Source organism: Capra hircus, chromosome 28 (assembly GCF_001704415.2).
Source record: "Capra hircus breed San Clemente chromosome 28, ASM170441v1, whole genome shotgun sequence".
Lineage (NCBI taxonomy): Eukaryota > Metazoa > Chordata > Mammalia > Artiodactyla > Bovidae > Capra > Capra hircus.
In genome coordinates, this window is record NC_030835.1 from 10,020,074 (window position 1) to 10,040,861 (window position 20,788).

The 20,788-nt window shown below is 49.0% G+C and overlaps 1 protein-coding gene across 11 annotated transcripts; it reads right to left on the reverse strand.

Moving 5' to 3' along the window:
• Positions 1,093–19,947, reverse strand: FAM213A (family with sequence similarity 213 member A). Of its 11 annotated transcripts, none has more exons than XM_005699276.3 (8): positions 14,144–14,244; positions 13,717–13,888; positions 11,661–11,777; positions 9,284–9,446; positions 7,163–7,254; positions 6,328–6,468; positions 5,600–5,764; positions 1,093–1,872 (listed from the first exon to the last, which is right to left on the reverse strand). In XM_005699276.3, the coding sequence occupies exons 4-8, from the start codon at positions 9,426–9,428 to the stop codon at positions 1,759–1,761; spliced, it is 657 nt and encodes a 218-aa protein (XP_005699333.1). In that variant the 5' UTR covers positions 9,429–9,446; positions 11,661–11,777; positions 13,717–13,888; positions 14,144–14,244; the 3' UTR covers positions 1,093–1,758. The 11 variants fall into 11 exon arrangements, with proteins under 11 accessions (XP_005699333.1, XP_005699331.1, XP_017897964.1 ...); XM_005699274.3 differs by having other exon boundaries at positions 9,284–9,463; XM_018042475.1 differs by lacking the exons at positions 13,717–13,888; positions 14,144–14,244 and adding an exon at positions 19,740–19,854 and having other exon boundaries at positions 9,284–9,463.

The window sequence follows — 20,788 nt, forward strand, 5'->3', positions numbered from 1 at the left end:
GCTTTCCCGGATAAACATGGACTCCCTTCCTCCTGGCCAGTTTGGCCCCTTGGGTAAATTCAGTAGTTCCCCCTTATCCATGGTTTTGCTTTCCACCGTTTCAGCTGCCTGAAGTCAACTGCCCTCTGAAAATATTAAATGGAAAATTCCAGAAAAAAAAATCTGGTTTTAAATTGCACACCATTCTGAGCAGCATGATGAAATCTTGCGCTGCCCCGCTGTCCTGCGTGGGATCCACAAGCATCAGCATCATCTGCTTCTGGCATCCAAACACCAACACTCATAGCTCAGTGATCCAGGACCACCTGAAGCAGACAGATGATCCTCCTTCTTACTGTCAGGCCAGCAGTCACCTGACCCTACAATGCCTACGTCATTCACCTCACTTCATCTCAGCACATACCATCTCACAGCATCACAAGGAGGATAAGGATAGTACATTAAGATACTTTGAGAGAGACCACAGTCACGTAACTTTTATCACAGTATAATTTTTCTATTTTATTATTGTTTTTAATCTGTCTAATTTATACTTTATAATAGGTATGCATGTATAGGAAAAAACACAGTATACATAGGGTTCAGTGTTTCCCATGTTTTCAGGCATCCAGAGGGGTTCTTGGAACATACACATGTAGAGGGGGACCACTGTACTCCTTTGGACTCCCGTCCCTGCCTTCCTACTCCTGGGCTGGTTTGGTGCCCTGAGCAGACTCTCTAGGGCAGAGTCCCCTTCAGGCTCCTGTGGACATCATACTTACTCACACGACAAAATTTCAAACATAACACACTAATGAATTAAGTTACATTTCATCCTCCCTGTCCTTTTTTCCCCTTCGGTTACCAAATTAGGCTAAAAGACCATCAATAAGAAAGCAACTACCAATTTTAAACGCCAAGTCATTTCTCTAGAACAGACAGCACAATCACTCACATGAATGACAGGATGAACTTTTCTGGTCATTTGGAAATCTCTCAGATCGTTAGAACGAGAGGAAGTCCATTACCAACCATACCCCATATACATGCAGAGCACTGATTTTTCACATTCAGTGTCTTTGACACCAATGATTTAATAAATTCAGCCGTTACTGTGGTAAATATTTTTATTGTTAGTTTTATCAGAAATGTGTATATATGGACAATTTTTGATGCTTAATTTTATTAGAACCAGAACCATGCTTTCTAGAAGATCGTTCCTTCTAGAAAATCAAATTTCCAAGATTAGAGTGGAAGACAATGAGAAAATAGATTTCACTTTATTATTTACCTTTATCAAGTCATCCAAAGCACATCAATTCATTTATGTATTACTTTAACATTATAAAATAAATCATTCACTATTACTGTGAAAACATGAGCCAAAAACCTTGCATCTTTAATCAAGTCAATCACCAACTTTTCTAAGATTTTTAAAGACATGAAGATAAAAGTCATTTCAAATAATAGCACTCAAACACCATGTACATTTGTGATGAGGTGTAACAGTCAACTTTAAGCCTCAGATTTTCCAGGTTTTAGCTGAAATAAGCCTTATTAGCTTCTTAGATTTTTATCAGTCTTGTTTGGGGGCTCATTAGACCTTATTTTGCCTTATGAGACCTACACAGAGTACAATACTAAAATATGTTAATGGTCTATACTGAGAATATGGAAAAAAATGGGTTTATAACTCCTTAGGGACAGCAGGGGAACCACGACGCATCCTGCAAGCACAGGCAAGAGCCCTAGTCATCCCTGAGCTGGGCAGTTTCACAGTCATTGTTTCTCTGAGGCCGAAGTCTGTGGTCTGATCTTCCTAGCAGCTTCCAGAACAGAAGTCAGGTTTACTTTGTCTCCAAATTCTTTTTCTCGGTGCTCAAGAAGGATGCCCTAAAAGGAAACAAGAGGCTGCGTCAGGCCTTCCTCTGAGAAACTCACGGTGCAGACTCTGAGTGCCAGCTGTCCGATGAGCCCTATGCTTGGGGCAGCAAGGAGCAGAGGTCCACATCAGGCTGGGCTCTGCCCTTGAGAAGTGCAGGCTTTTGGGGAAGGTGGATCAGGAAGGCTCCCTCGAAATAATCTGGACTCTACATGCAGCACTTTGGGAGCAGGAAGTCAGGAGTGATTAATGTAACAGGGCGATCAAGGACGGCTTCACAGACAGTACAACGTGGACAGTGAAAGGAGAGGTGCGGGTAAAAGGACATCCCAGGCAGCAGAGCACAGGAGCTTGCCCAGAAAAGCCTGCCGGTATGGAAGTGGACTCCGCGGTCAGACTTTGATGGGCGCTCAATGGCGACCTGAAAAGGGTGACCCTCTCCTCAGCTTACCTACGATTCTTAGTGCATTTAGTGGAGCATAATGCACTAAGACATAGTATGCCCCAAAGTACCCTAAAGTGGTAAAATGGATAAAATAACATGCTTGAGATCAGCATCAAGCAATCCTTGTTAGAGAGTTCTCCGACACATGATAGATTAAACTCAAACTGAATTTGAGAAGTGAACACTGTAAACATGTTCTTTGTACCATTATTCGTAAAGACTTTAAAAAGGAGTACCAGCACCCTGTGGGGAGGGTGATCTTCCACTACAGGGAAGGACATCAGGAAATTAAATTATATTTACTTGCTCATCAGAGCAGTTTGCAGACATTAGAAACACTGAGGAAGAACATATGACGACATGAGGAAATGTTCATGATATATTGTTAAGTTTAAAAAGAATATCTAATTTAGTAAGATATCATTTTCTATAAAAAAATAAAAGGCCCCTCAGTTCAGCTCTGTTTTAACAAGTTGACCCTGTTAACTGAGCTCTCCCCACCTCCATTTTCCTATTTCCTATGTTGAAAGTGCATTATTTTAAAAGTATGCTTTAAAGTGGAGAAGGCCATGGCGACCCACTCCAGTACTCTTGCCTGGAAGATCCCATGGACAGAGGAGCCCGGTAGGCTGCCGTTTATGGGGTCGCACAGAGTCAGATACGACTGAAGTGACTTAGCAGCAGCAGCATGCTTTAAAGATTATTACAAAGAAAATCCCTACTGAGTGGCACTTGGCACAGTGGAACTGCAAAAACTCTGCTCTCAAGAAACACGGAGGTGAGTCCTGAAGCTGGGCCAGCCTGGTCAACCTTCCACCAGGAAGGAAGAAGGCAGGAGCTCCAGGGGCACCAACAAAGTCAAACAACACACCCAGCAACGTCAGAGTGAGCCAGCCAGGCTTAGGGAGTCTGTGAGCACCAGGTGAGTCACTGCCAGGCAAGAGGAGGCTGGCAGGGGAGCCAGGCCCTGCCCTGGGGCTGAGAGAGGCAGAGATAGGAAGAGAAGGAATCCTAGGAGTCCAGAGTGGGGAGAGGCTGAAGGATCCTAAGGAAGTGACCTGCCCAAGTGCAAGGGTACCTGGAAGGGATCTTTGGGAACCATCTGCAAGAGGAGCTATGGGCAAGGGAAGGGTGACGTCTCTGCAGCAGGAGAGATTCATTTCCTCTGTAGCACAGACTAGCTGTGTATCTTTGGCTGAGTTATTTCATAGGCCCATTCTCTTACATGTAGATGGGAATAAAAATACTGACTACCCCAGACTGACTGCAGAGAAGACATGAGATCATGTAGATGAGCATCTGGTACAAGGCAGGTACTCACTGGCAGTCCCTGTCACGAAGACACGCTGATATATTTACCAGAAAGGTAGCAAATAGGTTAATGTTATACCAGACACCAGATCATGCTAGATTCTCAGACAAGCAATTGCAGATACCGAAGCTTTAAAAGAAAAAGACTTGAAATACAGCTTAAAACTGAACGCTTTCTGGACAAATATCGTCTGACATCCCTTATGTGGAATCTAAAAAGAAACGATACAAAGCAACTTACCAAACAGAAAGAGACTCATAGATTTAGAGAATGAACTTACGGTTGTGCAGGTAGGGGGGTGGGTGGAAGGGATAATTAGGGAGTTTGGGATCAACATGTACACACTGATATATTTAAAATGGATAACCAACAAGGACCTACTGTATAGCATATGGAACTCTGCTCAATGTTGTGTGGTAGCCTGGATGGAAGGGGAGTCTGGGGGAGAATGTATATGTGTATGTATAGCTGAATCCTTTTGCTGTTCACCTGAAACTATTAATATCACAACACTGTTTGTTCATGCTTTCAAACTGTGGCGTTGAAGAAGACTCTTGAGAGTCCCCTGGACAGCAAGGAGATCAAACCAGTCAATCCTAAAGGAAATCAATCCTGAATATTCATTGGAAGGACTGATGCTGAAGCTGAAGCTCCAATACTTTGGACTCCTGATCCGAAGAGCCCACTCATTGGAAAAGACCCTGATGCTGGGAAAGATTGAAGGCAGGAGGAGAAGGGGACGACAGAGAATGAGATGGTTGGATGGCATCTCCGACTCAATGGACATGGGTTTGAGCAAGCTCTGGGAAATGGTGAAGGACAGAGAGGCCTGGTGTGCTGGAGTCCATGTAGTCACAGAGAGTCTGACACGACTGAGCGACTGAACAACTGTTAATCAGCTACACCCCAATACAAAATAAAAAGTTTTTTTTAAAAAAACTGAAGGCTTTCTGTTCCCACTAGCTTATTCTTCCCTACCTGGTAAAAGTATGCAGTTAGCAATGTCCGTAGGGATCTCCACCATGAAGACCAACCCTATCTTTTTGGCCGTGCCACGAGGCTTGCAGGATCTTAAGTTCCCCAACTAGGGACTGAACCTGTTTCCCCTGCAGTGGAAATACTGACTCCTAACCACTGGACTGTCAGGGAATTCCCAACCCTGTCTTTTTTACAGATGAGCCCAAGTATTAATGTCATGCCTGAAGTTGGCAAAACAGGCCTAGAGGTTTAGAAGTCAGACCCTGAGTCTCTGGGTCCTCCTGCCAGGCCCTCGAGCTGGCACCCACTGAACCCTGTCCTAGCTCTGTACACACTCGGCCTCTGCTGGCACTGCCCTGAGTCTGACATGGAACATCTACGCACCACCTCCTTGGCCCACAGAGTCCTCATCACTCTGCACCTTCTCGCCTAGGCCCCTGTTTTGCATCCCCACGACTGGGACCCAAGCCAGAGTGTACAGAGAATTGTGCCCTGTCACCAGGACCCCCATGCGGAAAGCACCCCTCCCACCATAGCTCCCAGCTGCTCCCCCAGCGAGGTCTGTTTCAATTCCTTCTCATCACTTTACTATCCATTCTCAATGACAGGGAACACTGCAAGGGAGTACATTTTTGACAGAATAAAGACTTTGCTTTTGTTCTAACGTGGAAAACAAAACTCAACATCAGAAAACCTGGGTCCAGGCCTCCACAGTGCCGTTGAGGAGCTGTCCTCGTTGGTGCGCTCACTCGCCCACCTCACAGGTTACTCACCTGCAAGGTTCACACTATGTTGTGATGTTACTGTGACGGGAGGGGGCTCCCATGTGAGGTGCTGAGAGAGCAGGAGGGCGATACAGAACTACTTACCCCGCTTCCCCGTCCTCATGCTCCCTGGCTTTCTGGAAGGAAGGCTGGGAAACTCCGATTAGGGAAAATCACCCTCCCACCAACAGATCCCACCAACCAATCACCCTCCCACCAAGTGAATGCTAGGAATTTACCTGCTTTCCTGGTCCCATCACAAAGACTCCCCCAAGGATGAAGCCCTCGCCATCCAGGTTTCCAGAAAAGCCTCCTTTCCAGGCCCGGAAGAAGTTTTGCCAGACGCCCAGACGGACAAATCCCATGAACACCATCTTCCGTTCTTGTGGGCCATAGAACTTTTTCTGCAGGATTGAGGAAGACAGACCCCGTGTGAGGAGCCCGTATGCCTGCCTTCCTGCCTTCTGCTGGTTCACACCCTCCACCACGTGACACACACACAGCTCCCGCCCAAGAGTGCTCTAAACTGCCCTGGACCAAACAGAACCCTGCAGCTTGCAACTCTGACTCTAATCTCTTGCTACAGACGTACAGGCTTCTTGGGCCCGACCAAGTGATAACACTCCTACACTCTGCAGAGGGGAGTGTATGGGAAAGAATAAGGGCATAGTGAATTATGGGACAGGGGTTGGTGCTGGGCAACCCCTACAGGGTGGGGGACCCAGTGGAGCTTTTAGCTATTTTCAAGGCTCCCATTCCCAGGTCACAAGTCAGGAAGGGCTCAAGTAAAATCTGAAAGACAGTTTTAAAGTTTTTTTTCCCACTCATGCTCTGCTCAGAGGGCTGGGGGCAGCTGAAAGGGAGGCCAACTTCAGCTCCTGGCCAGACAGGCTTGGAGCCACCAAACTCTTCATGCACGAGCACCATCCCCAGCAGTCTGTGTCTGACTGGCTCACACCACACATACCTTTTCATCCAGGAAGATTTCTCCTTTGAAATAAGGCTGGAAGTCCTTAACTTCATTCTTGATGTGCTCCTTTACCACTGCATAGAGGGGGACACCCAGCTCGTCCAACCTGGGCTTCAGGGAGGACAAATCTGCAGCCTCCTGCAGAAAAATGGAAAGGTCAGGGGCACGAACTCCTGGGACTCTGTGGCCAGCCAATACCATCTCCTACAGGCCCAGAGTGTAGGAAAGACAAATGCACCAAACACAGGAGAACAGACTCTCACGCCCACTGTACTCACACGATCAGCAAGACTGAAATCCCCGAGTTTCAGATCCAAGGCTGAGGTAAGCAGCGGAGTCACCACCTCCAGCCCTCACCCATCCAGCCGGAATGCCAGCGGCTCCCCAAGAAGGAGACAGGTGGGTCTAGTCTAAAAGTGTGGCCATGCTTCCCCAAGAAGGAGACAGGTGGGTCTAGTCTAAAAGTGTGGTCATACTTCCCTAGGGGCCAAGGCTGCACCATAGGTGAGGCTGCCCACATCTGTACCAGTGACAATCCAGACACCTCATTTCAGTAAGCAAAGCACTGTGCTGAACATCAGGAACGTGGGAATTGGAGCTGGTACAGGACAGAGTACAAGGCTGACAGGCCTTGGGATTACCAAAGGAAAGTCAAGTATGGTGCTAATCCTAGCATAAGGTGAGTTCTTACATGAAGAGAAGCAGAGAATTAGACCAAAAAAAAAAACCTGGAATAAATAACAGACTGTGCCAGTGTTGGTCCTGGCAGGAAATGCCCCAGTCCTCATTTCCTAGGATCCCTTCCTATGAAAAGGTCCTCAAATGCACTCACCTCCCGACAGAGGAAGCAGCCTGGCCTCCGCACAGCCATAATCACAGCTCCATTCTTCTCCCAGAGCGCCTTCGCTTTAAAAGTTACTGCATCTGAGGAGAAGAAAAGAGAATTCAGTATCATTTCCTCTCGCCTGCCACCAACCTCTAAGCACCTCATAAACAGCACCAGGCCTAACAGAGGACCTGGAAACGTACTTCACACGTTGAGGAAAAAATCAAACAGGAAACACAGACAGGCAATATTCATCTTTCGGAGGAAATGAATCTAGTGTAAGAGTCCTACACCCTAACCAGAAGCCCCCTGCCCCATAAAAATCTAGTTGTGAACTTGAATATCCCAAACTGGAATATTTCTGGAAAAGTAGTGTATTCCTTTGCTGGTCTCGGTGGACCTTGTAACAATGCTTTAGGGCTAATACATGGCCAAAACTTGAACAAGATCTTGCACTTGGCCAAGAAAATGCCAACTCTGAAGGATTTAAAGAAATTAAATCAACTGAAATTTTTTAAAAGAAATTTAACCTCAATATGTTAACTCCACTGTTATCCACAGGAGAGGGTAGAAAATGCCCAACAAGGAGATGCTTTGGGTAGCAGAGTGGTGCAGCTCAAACTCGGCTCTGGTCAGAAGGAGTCGCATCTAGGTGTGAGCCCAGGCAGGCTATGTCTCCTCCTTGAATCTTCCTTTCCCTATCTGTAAATGCAGATGCCTAGCAGCTCCACTTTGGGCCGCAGGGAGTATTAAAACATGGATATGAAAGAGCTCACTGCAGCATCTGTAATAGAGTCAGTGAGGGCTGAGTAAGTACTATCCCTTATTATTTCAGTGAGGAATCCATGTGCCTGTGAAATGTTACCTAGGAAAATAAAGGTGGGAGAGGGTTGAAATCAAATCGTAAGGGAAATTCTGGGTTGAACATAGTGAAACAGAGCTCTCCGTCTGTACGGCTTCTTAGTCCCTTACCAAGGGAACCTACATCAGAAATCTGCAACCACAGTTCCTGCCTTCCCTTCACAAGCTTCCTCACTTACTGAACAGAATTGATGGTCTCCCTTTGAGGGGTCAACCTGGAGATCACCCAGTCAGTGAGCCCCGACTTGCAGCTAACTCTCATGCCCACTGAACCCACAGTATGGGCATGACTGAAACCCCCTGAGCTTCAGTCCAAGGCCAAGAGCACAGGAAGGTAGCTGAGTCATCACATGTGGCTCTCAGCCATCCAGCAGGGACTCCAGTGGGCTTCCCAAGAAGAGGGAGACAGGCGGGTCTATTCTAAAAATGTCTTCCCCGGGTGCCGTGGCTGCACCACAGGCGAGGCTGCCCACATCTGCACCGGTGACAATTCAGGTACCTCATTTCAGTAAGCAAAGCCCTGTGCTCACATCAGGAATCTGGAATTGGACACACAATATTTCTCAAATTTATTGGACTCAGGAGCTCCTGTTTTTGAAGATCCATGCCTGTAAGCATGTTAAGTCACTTCAGTCGTGTCTGACTCTTTGCAACCCTATGGACTGTAGCCCACCAGGCTCCTCCGTCCATGGGATTCTCCAGGCAAGAATGCTGGAGTGAGCTGTCATGCCCTCCTCCAGGGGATCTTCCCAACCCAAGGATCAAACCCACGTCTCATGTCTCCTGCATTAGCAGGTGGATTCTTTACCACTAGCAGCACCTGGGAGGCCCCAGGTGCCTTGAATTCCTCAGGACACACTCTGGAAGGTTTGGCTGAGCTGACCATGGTGCAGTGTTACTAAATATTACGGAACAATCATCATTACATTTAGAGAGACAACATGAGAAAGTGAACAATGCTTTTGATAAGAAAAAGCTAAACTGTAAAAGAAATCACATACACGGAGATCACAACTACATATTACAGCATGTACACCTGGAAAAGAATGTTCAAAAATTAAAAAGATCATTGTGTTAGGGTAATGGTAATTTAAATTTTAAATTATCAGCAATTTAAAAAGTGTTATTACATTGAATTTTTTCTAATGTTACACTGCCTTCTCAGTGAAAATAAAAAGAAGGAACAACCTTAGAGAGAAAAAAAATAAGTGGGCCTGCATCCCAGTGCCCTGGAAAAGTACTGACGCTGGTGGGGTCACCACTTACCCTTCTCCATTGTTTTCAGGTCTATGTCCTCCAGATACTCCAAAGCTGCTTTCTGGGGCGTTGCCAGAAACATGTCTGTATTGGCCAGGAGCAGTGCCAAGGCAGCGACTCCTACGGCCCCCGCACCGATGGACCACATTCCCATGCTGAAGAAACTGGGATCCTGGAGGAAAGACATTTCTGGGGATTGAGAGGAAGGAAGAAGATGTTACTGCTCCCACAGGACAACTGTAACCTGATCTCTGGGACAGGGCTCCGGCTGGACAGCTAATCAGGGTGCCAGAGGCCAAGGGAGGGGGAGCTGCAGGTCAGAGATGGGACTGGACAAGGGCTGCTCTCAAGGGACCTACCTGCCACCATGGGAGCCTGGGGGTTTACGATGGACACACAGAGGTTCCTGCCCCAGGGAGCTCACTTCCAGGTCAGGAGCCAGACAAGTGACAGCCTCTCTTGCTGCTCGCTCTCCCACGCCCAAAGCTGTCACCTCCTGATCTGACGGTGTTCCTCCAGGCTGCAACCCCCAGCACTTCCCACCCTCCTCCTCAATGCCTGCCAATGCCTTCAGTCCAGGAGTCACAGCTCGCACCTCCCTGGGGAGGGAGCAGCTTCTAGTGTAATTAGATTACTTAGAGTGCCAATCCCCTTGTTGTTACCCTATCCTTCCTCCTCGCTGTGAACCCCTCCGACACAGAGAGACCAGTCCTCTTATTTCATCCAGCCCCCAACAGTGCCCAGCAGGGCCTCACTCAAGGCAGACAGGCAATCTGAGTACATTTCTCCCAACTGAGAAGACCTTTATTTTCTGATCATTATACAAATAAAACAGGCTCAAAGTGAAAACAAGCAAATAACAAAAAAGGAGCATTACATAAAACCACAGTTGACAACAAAGCGAATGTCCTTTAAATATCTACCACTTACTATATAGTTTAATAGAGACGGCTACTCTTAATCTGACATTTCCCCCTGTGAACAGAACTACACAGATGTCTGCTGAAGGAACGGGGTCAGAGTCTGAGAGAGTAGGCATCGTGTAAGAAAAGAGCATGGTGCTGGGGGGGTTCTGTTTTAGAGGGCTGGGCAACAGATGTCTGTGTCAGGCAGGGGGCTCAGCGGCTGAAATGGAGGCGCAGGCAGGTCCTGCAGAATCTAATCTCATCCTCAGGGGCTGCACTAAGGCTTTGTCTAGTTGAGAAGCCTTGTGCTTCTGGGTGCAAGCTCCTCGAAGCAACCCACCTCTATAAGAGTGGCAGATCCCCTATCCAGCCTTCTTTTCCTGACAACCACTTACAGCATCTGTCTTTCCATTTGGCCCACTGGCCATCCTAGGATCTGACTTGCACTGGAGCCTTCCTCCCTAAGTATTAGCATGACTCTCTTTGCTAGGATCACTGGGCACCATCCTGGGGGGTGTATCTATGCGTCTGTGTTACCGTGGCCCACCTGACCTCATCCCTGCTAACCAAAGACTTGACTCCCCCTGCAAGACTCTACTCAGGAGAGGACTTCTCCAAAGGTTTAAGCAAAGGCCCAGAAATTTGCGCATCACAGCCAAAGGAGGGGGCGGGGAGGGATCCACTGCCAAGAGGTGAGGTTGGGAATAACTTGGTAGTGATGGTTTTAGGCAGAAAAGGTAGGCCAGACTAGTGTTTAGGCCAGCCTGTGAAGTTCAGACTTGAGTTCAGACATAAAAGGGGACTTCCAGGCAGTGGGTGTGGGATGTGAACTTGGAATAACCAATGAAAATAGCCTTTAAGAGGAATCTGGCATCTGTACCAGAGGGAAGAGGAAAAAGAAGGGGAGGCTGTATGTGTTATTGTGTGTGTGTTGGGGAAGGGACCGAGCGAGCTGGGAGAGAAGCATATCCTATAACCTCAAAATGCGCTCTCATGGGCTGGCAGCACTGGCACCAGGGAGAACTGCAGAATTTCCAGTCTTACCTCAGAACTAAGGAATCACAACCTGCATCTTCATCAGATCTGGCAGACAATTCACAGGCACATTGGAGTGTGAGACGCATTGTCTTAGAGCAAAGAATTCAGGTTTTGTGCTTGGCTGGACATAAGCCACAAAGTGCAGCTATGAAGGCAGGCTGGCCTTGGAGAGCTGGGCCTTCCTCAAGGGCCAGCTTCAGTTCCCTCAGTTCACTGTGGGAGGGCAGCCACAGTGGCAACAAGAGTCAAAAGCCAGGACACGTCTCCACGCCTCTGCCCGGAATGTCCTGCTGCATTCATTCTGTCCTTTTAAGACTCAAACCCCTCTTCAGAGGCTTTCCTGGATGCTCTGCTTATCCCCACTTTCCCCCTAGAGGGGATTATTCTCCCCAGCCTGCGTCCACATTGCACCACGGTCCCTCTGATGTGTTCAACACACTCACTTGGACCTGTTTTCAAGTTGTCTCTCCTTTGACTCTGTTCCTCAATTTATCTCTGAATTCCCGGTGGACAGCACAGGGCCTGTTTGTGGTCCACAGTGGGTTTTTCATAAACGTGTGCTGAAATGAATTTGACAAGATTGAGTGATGGAAATGGTGATTTATGGACGACCAAAGCACTTGGGCCAAGCAGGAAAGAACGTTCCACAGGCTGACTTCCAATTTTTTTTTTTACGTGGCAAAGTTATACATTACTGGATTATGGTTCATAGAACAATCAGGGGGAAAACCACAGCTCTCACCCACCTGCTATAAACAGGAGATTCTCCAGAGCGTGGTACAATTTCTGTACCTTGACGTATTTCCAAAGCCTCCCTGGACTCCTGGTAAGTGTGTATGACTCAGATCCACACAGTACGGTCTCTGATCACAGATGTGATACCATTTCTGCGTCAGCTCACAAAGGCCAGCTTACACCTACCCTTCCAAAGGACTCACTTCAATTCCTGGGACACATCATTGCATTTTGGGATGCCCGGGGACCCTCACAGTCAGCTCTGCATGCTTCTAACACACCACTGCTGTTCCTGGAGACAAACAGGCTCCATCTCTCCACTTCCCATCAGTCATCACTGAGCCTGTTTGCTCCTGAGTACAAGGGAATCAGGCTCAAACAGACTCAACATTTATTTCCAAACATTTATTCAGCACTGATCTGTTTAATAAGTGGCAATTTGGGAATTTTAACTAAATGGTAAACAGTCCTCTAGGAGCTACAGGCCTAGTACACTGGTAACAGAGTGGAAAGGTGAGGGGAAAAAAAAAGGTGAGAGACAACACCTCAGGCAAGGTATCAACACCAGGCTAGGGTAGAGCAGGGAGGAAAACGCTTCTGTCTGGTCTGGGTAGCCACAGAAGCACCTAGAAGGAAGTGGCTTTGGAGAGACTCAGAGAGCAGGATGGAAGAGCTAGGCCAGGCTGGGGCTCAATAAACCTGGGAAACAGCAGACTGGCTGGGTGTGTATATCCTACAGGCCCCTGACGCACTACCTCAAGTTCATGAGCTGGAACACAAGACATGGGCTTCAAAACTCCCAGGAGCTTTGTTGAGCACCCCATCCGCACCTCTAGCTGTGATCCAGAAAGCGTGAGCACAGAGTCACCCCTTTGGGGAGCTCCGCCCTCAACCTCAGGCCCGGAAGAACTAAGATGTGAGTGTTATCAGCACCAGAGGGGAGAGGCGGGCCTCTCCACAAACATATGCTCCCAGTGGGCCTCTAGCAGCTGGCCCTTCTGCCAGAGGGAAGTAGTGAAAATTGACTTCTACCTAGAGAATGTATAGATTCACCTCCCAGCCAAGCCCCCCTAAGTTGCAAAACAATTCCCAACCCAACAAGACTTGGAGCATGTGCCATGAATAACCTGAATCACAGCTATTTCCACTTACACAAAAAAAGCCTGGAGGTAGAGAGAAGCTTAATATCTGCATGGAACAATGCCTAATCACATGAACCTCTAAGGCTACTAACAGGAGAGAGGGGGTGGCCGGTAAAGCAGCACTTACTTAGTGCCACCCAAAATGAGTGCCTCGATTTCACTCTCTCCAGTCTTACGATGCATATAGTCTCCTGTTATGCAGTTTAGAGAAGTTCAGTACCTTCAAGTTTAGAGAAGTTCAGTACCTTCTTCTAGTCACAGAGCTAGTAGGCAGCAGTACTGTCTCCTGGATCCAGACCACTAAGACCCCAAATCTTTCTGCTACCCAGGCCCCTCAAAGCGTTCACTGGTGGGGTTTCTGGAGGTCAAGGGGCCTGATGTCTTTTGTCTTAGAATTTTAAAAGATCAACTTATTTTTCCATTTATTACATACAGTCAAACAACATGTTGAAAGGAAATTCACCATGTGACAGAGGTCTCTTCTCTTTCCTCCCCTCTCTATCCCCTTTCTGTTAAGGAAAGGGTCAGTGCTTCTCTGAAAGAGAATAGTGAGGCTGTTTACAGAAGAGCCGGCCCCCACCTGACACCACCACAGTATTCGGTTGCCCACTGTGGGACTTACCTGATCCGGGCTCTCCCACAGAAGAAGGTGAAGCCTGATAAGACCACAAACAACAGCTGGGGCGGCTCAGAGTGGCAGCACCGGGCTGGGATGCGCGTCGGGGCAGGAGACACAGCCGGGCTCCTGAGGCCCTGCTGGCTTGATCCCTCCCCCAGCCTCCTTTTCCTCAACTCTAAAATGAGGGGGTTGGACAAGGTGAATGGCAAAGCTTCTAAAACACCTAGTGACATCGCAAGATTCTTTCAGGAACAGCTCACTTTGGAGCCTGTGCATTCTGGGTTCCTGATCATAACCCTACCTTCACCCCCCTCCCATCTCAAGTTCAGAGTATTTCTTCCCCGATGCCCAGAGCTTCACAAGGCACCTCCCCTCGAACACATGTGGTCCCGTATACCCAACCTTTCAAACCTGGGAACCAGGCACTCACCATCTGCAGTGTGCACACCCCGGCTCCTGCTGACCCACTAGGAGTAGGCAGGGAGCAGGCGGCAGGGGAAGGCTGGAGGCGGGGCTCTGGAGTCCCGCCTTTGGCCCTAAGCTCGCTCACTCCATAGGCAGGACCAGGCCACCCAGAAACCCTGGGGCACCTTCAGCTGCCAATAGTCAATCTCCAGAAAACATCAATATGGACAGCTGCCAAGACCCCCTAGTCCTTCAAAATGCTGAGCAAATGTTGAGTCATTTGCAGTCATGCAGATTATAACATTTATCAAGTGCCAACAGACTCCCTCTCTGCTTTCTGGAGCAGGCTAGTGAAGCAAAGTCCTTAATGCAGCCCTTAACGCAGTCCTGGGGTCACAGTAACTGAAATAAAAGATGTCCCTTTCTCCATGGCTGCTTGTGTAACAGACAAACAAGCCTGACTCCATGCTGGATCTATTCCTTTAGCTCTAACCCTTGTGCTCTGTGCTTAGTCAGCTGGTACTTACTGCACCTTTGTGAAAGAACATTGCCTAGAGCCTGAAATACACATGAAAATGTGTTCTCAAGGCTTTGATCTTTAAAAAGTTGCAGAACAGAAAATAACAATTGTCTTGTTGATGGTTTACAGGAACACTGTGACCAGACCTACTCTGACAGCTGCAAGAACAAAGAATACCTGCATCAAGAAATGTGCAAAAATCAGCCATGTCCCCTCCCCTTTCCATATAAAAGAAGCCTGAATTCTAACTCAGGTAACATGATTCTTTGCAACACCAGTCCACTGTCTTCTTGGCCTAGTGGCTTTCTGAATAAAATCGCTATTCTTTCCCCTGACACCCTGTCTCTCGATTTATTGGCCTGTTGTGCGATGAGCAGTGCAAGTTAGGCAGACAGCTTCATCCTCCACCCCACACCACTGAGGCCACTTACCCACTGTCTCTTCTTCACCTCCCTCTGCCTTCTCTTCTTTTCCTGCCACTTCGAGATACCTCGAAACCCACACTCCGTGCCTCAGTGACCTCACCTATGGCCAGTGCTTCACCCACCACCTTGGGATTGACTTCCATGTTCCATGTGCTGCTCTGGACGCGAAGTTTCCACTTCAGAGTTCTATAGTTTATCTCTGTGACCAAAAGCTGACATCCACTAAAGTCAGTTTCTCTTCCAGAGTTTCTTTTCCCCGGCTCAGTGGGTGACACAAGCATGGAGCCGACTGTGCAAGCCAGAAACTGAGAACTGCATTTTCTTCTTCATTCTCCCTCATCATCCACACAAAATCAGTCCGGAAGCTCTGTCCCTCCTATGCAATGGGCTCAGTACCTGCCCTCTTTTCACCTTCACTGCTGCTGTCCAAAGTGAAGCCCCTGTTACTCTGCACCTGGCCTCAGTAACTACAGATCTGAGGCTGGCTGGCTCCAGGCCCTCTTCTGCTTACTCTCTGTGTAGTAGGCAGATCAACTGTTACACTCCCCACCCGGATCACATCCTTCCCTTGCTTTCAGGTTATCACTGTAAACAAACTCTGCAGCCAACCGCCAGGGCCCTTCACAGTTCAGCGTCAGGCCACCATTCCTGCCTCACTCCCAGCCATTTCAGCACCCTCCTTAGTCACTCAATGTGCAAGGACTATAACATGTCCTGTTAGGCCTCTGCACTGCAGCTCGTGCTGTTATCCAGAACGCCCTCCCCACCCAGGCCAGCTAGGTAAAGGCACAGCACATGTTAACACTTTCTCCCCGGAGCCCTTCCTGAAGGTCTTGACAACTGGCTGCTTCCTCACCTCTGGTCAGACCCCATGCATGTGTGCAAACACACACGTACCTTTTGCACACTGCACAAGCAGATGGACTTCGTGTATTTAGTTATTTACATGTCTATCTACACAATATGGGGGATCAGTCTGAGGGTAGGAGCTGCCATCTTTTTCCATTCCTGCAAATTCAGCATTTAACATAAACCCTGTCAATTACTAGGCATTAAATGTCTGGATGCAATGATCTCAGTTTTACCCTTTGAACTCCACAGTGAGGCAGAGTTGAAACTACTTTGTAGCTTGTTTGACCTTAAAGAAAATACCTGAGCCTGGGGCTTAGGTGACCTTAGGTGGGTTCCTAGCTCCTCTGCTCATTGGTAGGGTGATCTGACGCAAGCTGTGAAGCCGCTCTGGGCCTGGGTCTCCTCATCCATACACAGGAGGGAACTGAACAAATTTATGAGGTTGTCTCAGCTCTGCCATCCAAAGACTCTGAAGTACTGCACGACTGCACCTCCAGGGTTCTGACATCCAGAAAGTTATGGGGACACGCGCCACTACTGCTCCCCTGCTGGGTGTGTACAGCCTCACCCGCCGCTTCCCCAGGCCTCATTCTGCCTGTTCAAGGAGCTGCCTCTGGGCAGGAACTGATAAAAGTCTTACTAAAACAAGGTATCAGCACTGGGTGGGTTAATTCATGCCCGAAACAAGTAGAGACAGCATCATATTCCAAGCATTAAGGGTACACCTGCCCAGCCAAGCCCCACCCAGGGGATCTTCCTACTCAGAATGAGCTGGCTTGAGGCAGAGACAAGGCAGGAGGAAGAAAGGGGTCCTCAGGAAGACAGAAGAAACTAGGAGGCTGGAAAGCTTGCTTCCTCTTCTTTCCTTTGCTCTTGCTAATGCACGTTCCTTCAGAGTTCTAGTTTGGCCTCTCTTTCACTAATTAAAAGAAGAAATTAAGGCCCAGAGATGGAACCAGCTAGTCCCAGGTCACTTCTGGGGAAGACTAGTTAGTGACTGTGCTGGGTCTCAGGGCTCCCAACTCCCAGTTCATGGCTATTTAGCTTGCACTGGACACACATGCAGAGGCTGGGACAGTGTGGGGCTCAGGAAAGGGGCCCGAGGTCCTGAAGCCGGCTCACTAGTCTGAAGAAGGCTGAAAGCAAAACTGCTCCTGAACAGAGCCTGGGAAATCATATGGCTAGAGAGAGCACTAATCTCTCCTAAGTTTAGTGCTTTGCAAGCAGTTTATAATTCAAATGTTTTCTTGAGGGTCACATTGCCCATTCTTGGCTGAGAAGCCATTCTGTACCTCTCCTCCCCACAGTCACAAGGTCCTCTCAATTCTGGATGATAAAAAGATAGCCTCGAAAATGACAATTTAGCAGCCTGGTGTCATGGCACCTAAGGCCCCAGGAGCAATAGGGGATGCACTCCCACCCACCCTTGTCATCAACCACCAGGGAACTAGCCAGGTGCAAGGAGCTCTCACCTACTTGCCTCAGTCTCCAACTTCCTGCTCTGCTCCTTGGGATGACTGCCTCCCAGATGCCAGATTCAAAAAGTTCTGATTAGATGCTGAATGCAGAACAACAGGACATCTCAATTACTGGGAAACAGGCCAGTGTAAGGAATGTGAGGACTGGGAGACATCTTTCCCTCTCATCAGTATCCTGAGGCTTCTCCCAACCCCTGCCCTGCAAAACCCCTGGCCATTCTGCCCTCTGCCTGCATAGCCTCCAGTCTGGGCTCAGTTATATGAGTGTGGATGGGAAGGCAAGCGCAATCCATGAAAGACACTGGGCTTCAGGACAAAAACCCTATTTCTTACTCTTTGATTCTGAGAGTTCACCTCGTCCCTCTGAACCTCAGTGCTTCTTTAAAACAAGGGCACTTTCAGGAAGAAAATATGAGAAGAGCGATAAGGAATGAATTGCCAGACAGCACTATTCTCTTCTTTGCAGGGCTCAGCTTCACTCACTCTCCTACAAAGGCAGGAGATGTGAAGCAGAACAGACACCAAACACTGAACAGCTGCTCCCGCTGTATCAGCGCAGGCCTGCCTCCTGGGCCTACGCTCTGGGTCTGGAGGGAACCCTGGCTTTTCTCTGGCCCCTCTGCCCACTCTACAGTGCACACTCCAGGCTGCCTGTCTACAGCCCGCCAGCAACAGAAAAGGCAAAGGGCCCTGCCCAGCTGTAATCTCCCTGGGCCAGAGGCTACTGAGCTCAGGGGTGAGGCTGGTTCCCTCCAGACAGTTCTTGCCACACACACCTCAGCAGAGGGGCATTTGGAGTGTTTCTGCTCAACATTTCACAAAAAGGCAAGCACCCAGCTGGCAGGAGAGCTGCCTTATTTCTGGGATACTAACAGATCCTGGGGCTTCAAGCCCCAGGATTCCAGTCCTCACCAGACTTTCCAAGCACTCTTTAAGTGACAGGAGCAGATAAAGTAAGAAATGTCTTCGTTCACCTCAGGAACACTGCCTAAGATCTCAAATAAATGGCATGCCTTTATAAAGAAGGGCAAGATAAGAAGGTTCACACCAAGAATAACTCAAACCTAATTCAAATTGCTGCAAGCTGTAAGAACCTGGACAAGGCTCTGTATTAGTAAAACAGGAATGATTCCCAGATTACAAAAGGTAACCTACAGTTACCTTCAGTTCTAGAAGGATTAAATGTATGCATGGTGCTTTGTAAGCTACCTTACAAAGAGTGACAGAATGTGAGGTGTAATTCTTACTCATTTCTAGATTAGTCAGTGATTGCCCCTAAAATGTTGTTTGTACATGAGATGGAGGGTTCCTAAGGGCTGGATACGTTCCAAGGAGACAGGGTTTCTCATCTGCCTGACTGAGTCAAAACAGGAGCATCCGAGACTTCCCAAGCTGGCTCCCGGACAAGGCTTAGCTAAATAAATCCGAAGTAATTATTTTCTGTTTTTAATCATCTGCCAAGTTCAAAGGAAAATACATTTAAAAAAAAAAAAAAAACTAAATGGAGGGGTAGGGAGCTGAGTTGTGGAAACAGCCTCGTGTGCAAAGGAAAAGAAGCCCAGAGTCAGCTGGGGCTGAACCCCAAGCTGGCTTCTGGGCTCTCTGGAGGTGCTGTCTCCCCAAGACCCCGCGCAGGCTGGGCCTTAACCACCCTCTCCAACTGCTTCAGCTCTGATCCCTGCAACAACTTCGAGGTGTGACTGTCTGATCATCAGTGCCTTGATTTTTCATTACCAGACTTCAGCACAGTGTTTTAAAATCCGTACGGTTGGGCTCTTTTCAAAGTTGCCTTTGTGGGAGGGAGGCAAAACGGGTGCCTCTGAGATAATGAGAAGAGCGAGACACCGCTACCCCATAAAACACAGAGCCCCACATGACCAGGTTTTTGCCTTCCACCTGCACACTGCCAGCTGGTCCGCCCGCCACCCTCTGGGAAACAACCCCAGGCTCATCCTGGCTCGGCCCCACAGGACAGACGCGCCAGGATAGAGTCCGTTTCTCTATCTTTGTTCCAATAATCTAGGCAGACCAGTGCCATCAGCCTCTCTCAAAGCCTGGGGGCGGTGAAAAGGGTGATTTTTGGCCGAACGGATCAATGCCGGTCCCGAAACCTGGTTTTCTGACCGCAAACGCTGGGGTTTTTTCGCGGAGCGCGGGGCACTGGGGTGGGACGGCAGTCTTCCTCCGCGGGAGTGGGGGCCGCCTCGGGCTCAGCAGGTGCGGCCGCAGCCGGCCGGCTCGGAAGCAGCTTCCCGCGGGCCCCGAAGCTGATCCCCGGGCGGACCTAACGAGTCCGGCATCCAGGGAACCTGCACCCGCCAACCGGCCTCGCTAGCCCCGTCCTACCTCAGTTTCCTCACTTGCCTTTGCAGACGCCACGAGCCTGGCAGAGCCCCAGCGAGCCGCACGTACGACTCTCGCTCCCCGGCCTCGCGCCGCCTCTAGCGTACGAGGCCGGGTGGGCTGACTGATAAACCCTCCGGGGCCCCAGGGGTCCCAGGGCGGACCCCGCGCCTGCGCAGGTTCGCGCCTGCGCCGCCGCGCGCGCCACGCCCACGTGACCCGCCCCGCCCACCGCGGCTCAGTGCCTGCCGCGCTGCGGCGCTGTCCCGCACTCTGATCGCGAGTCCAGCCCTGTGTGGCTCTTGAGACATAGCTCCAGCTTAGCTCAGTCCTTCGCTAGCGATGACCCTAGACTCCTGACTCATTTGTCAGGAGCGGCTTCTGGAGCAAAAGGAGGCTCTCGACTGCCCTATTTGGATCTGGAAGCCCTGTAGCCCGAGGACAGCCCCTTTCAGTCAGTTCAGTCGCTTGGTCGTGTCCGACTTTTTGCGACCCCATGGGCTGCAGCACGCCAGGCCTCCCTGTCCATCCCCAGCTCCGGGAGTTTACTCAAACTCATGTCCATGGAGTCTGTGGTGCTCTCCAACCATCTCATCCTCTGTCTTCCCCTTCTCCTCCTGCCTTCAATCTTTCCCAGCATCAGGGTCTTTTCCAATGAATCAGTTCTTTGCATCAGGTGGCCAGAGTATTAGAGTTTCAGTCCTCACCGTTTTTGAGCAGTTAATTTTTCAAGGCTTTTCTGCCTTTGGGGGTTATTTCTTTTGTATAGGGAGCGAGAAGCTTTAGGTCGGACGCATTGTAGTGAGTGTCCCTTCAAGCTTTAGGAGCAAATTCACAATTGCCAGCCTCTGACCCCTACCCCGCAACCTCATTCACCTTTGGAGTGCTGTCTGTTGAGTAGAGGGTGGTGAGTGGCGGCCTGGAGCACTGGCTCCTGGGATATTGCCAGACTTCACAGATTCTGAAGTCAGGGTCTAGTCTGACCCAAAGGGTTCTTCCATACATTCGTTTACCTGTTATGTGTTAAACGTTCACAATATTTTATAAAAGTC

Bases quoted from the DNA above. Each gene is read 5' to 3' on its own strand.
- FAM213A (XM_018042474.1), bottom strand. From the start codon at position 9,461: ATGTCTTTCCTCCAGGATCCCAGTTTCTTCAGCATGGGAATGTGGTCC. The intron at 6,469-7,162 runs GTGAGTGCATTT...ATTTTTCTGCAG, and splicing joins GCTGCTTCCTCTGTCGGGAG to GAGGCTGCAGATTTGTCCTC. The intron at 1,873-5,599 runs GTAAATTCCTAG...GTTTCCTTTTAG, and splicing joins TGATGGGACCAGGAAAGCAG to GGCATCCTTCTTGAGCACCG.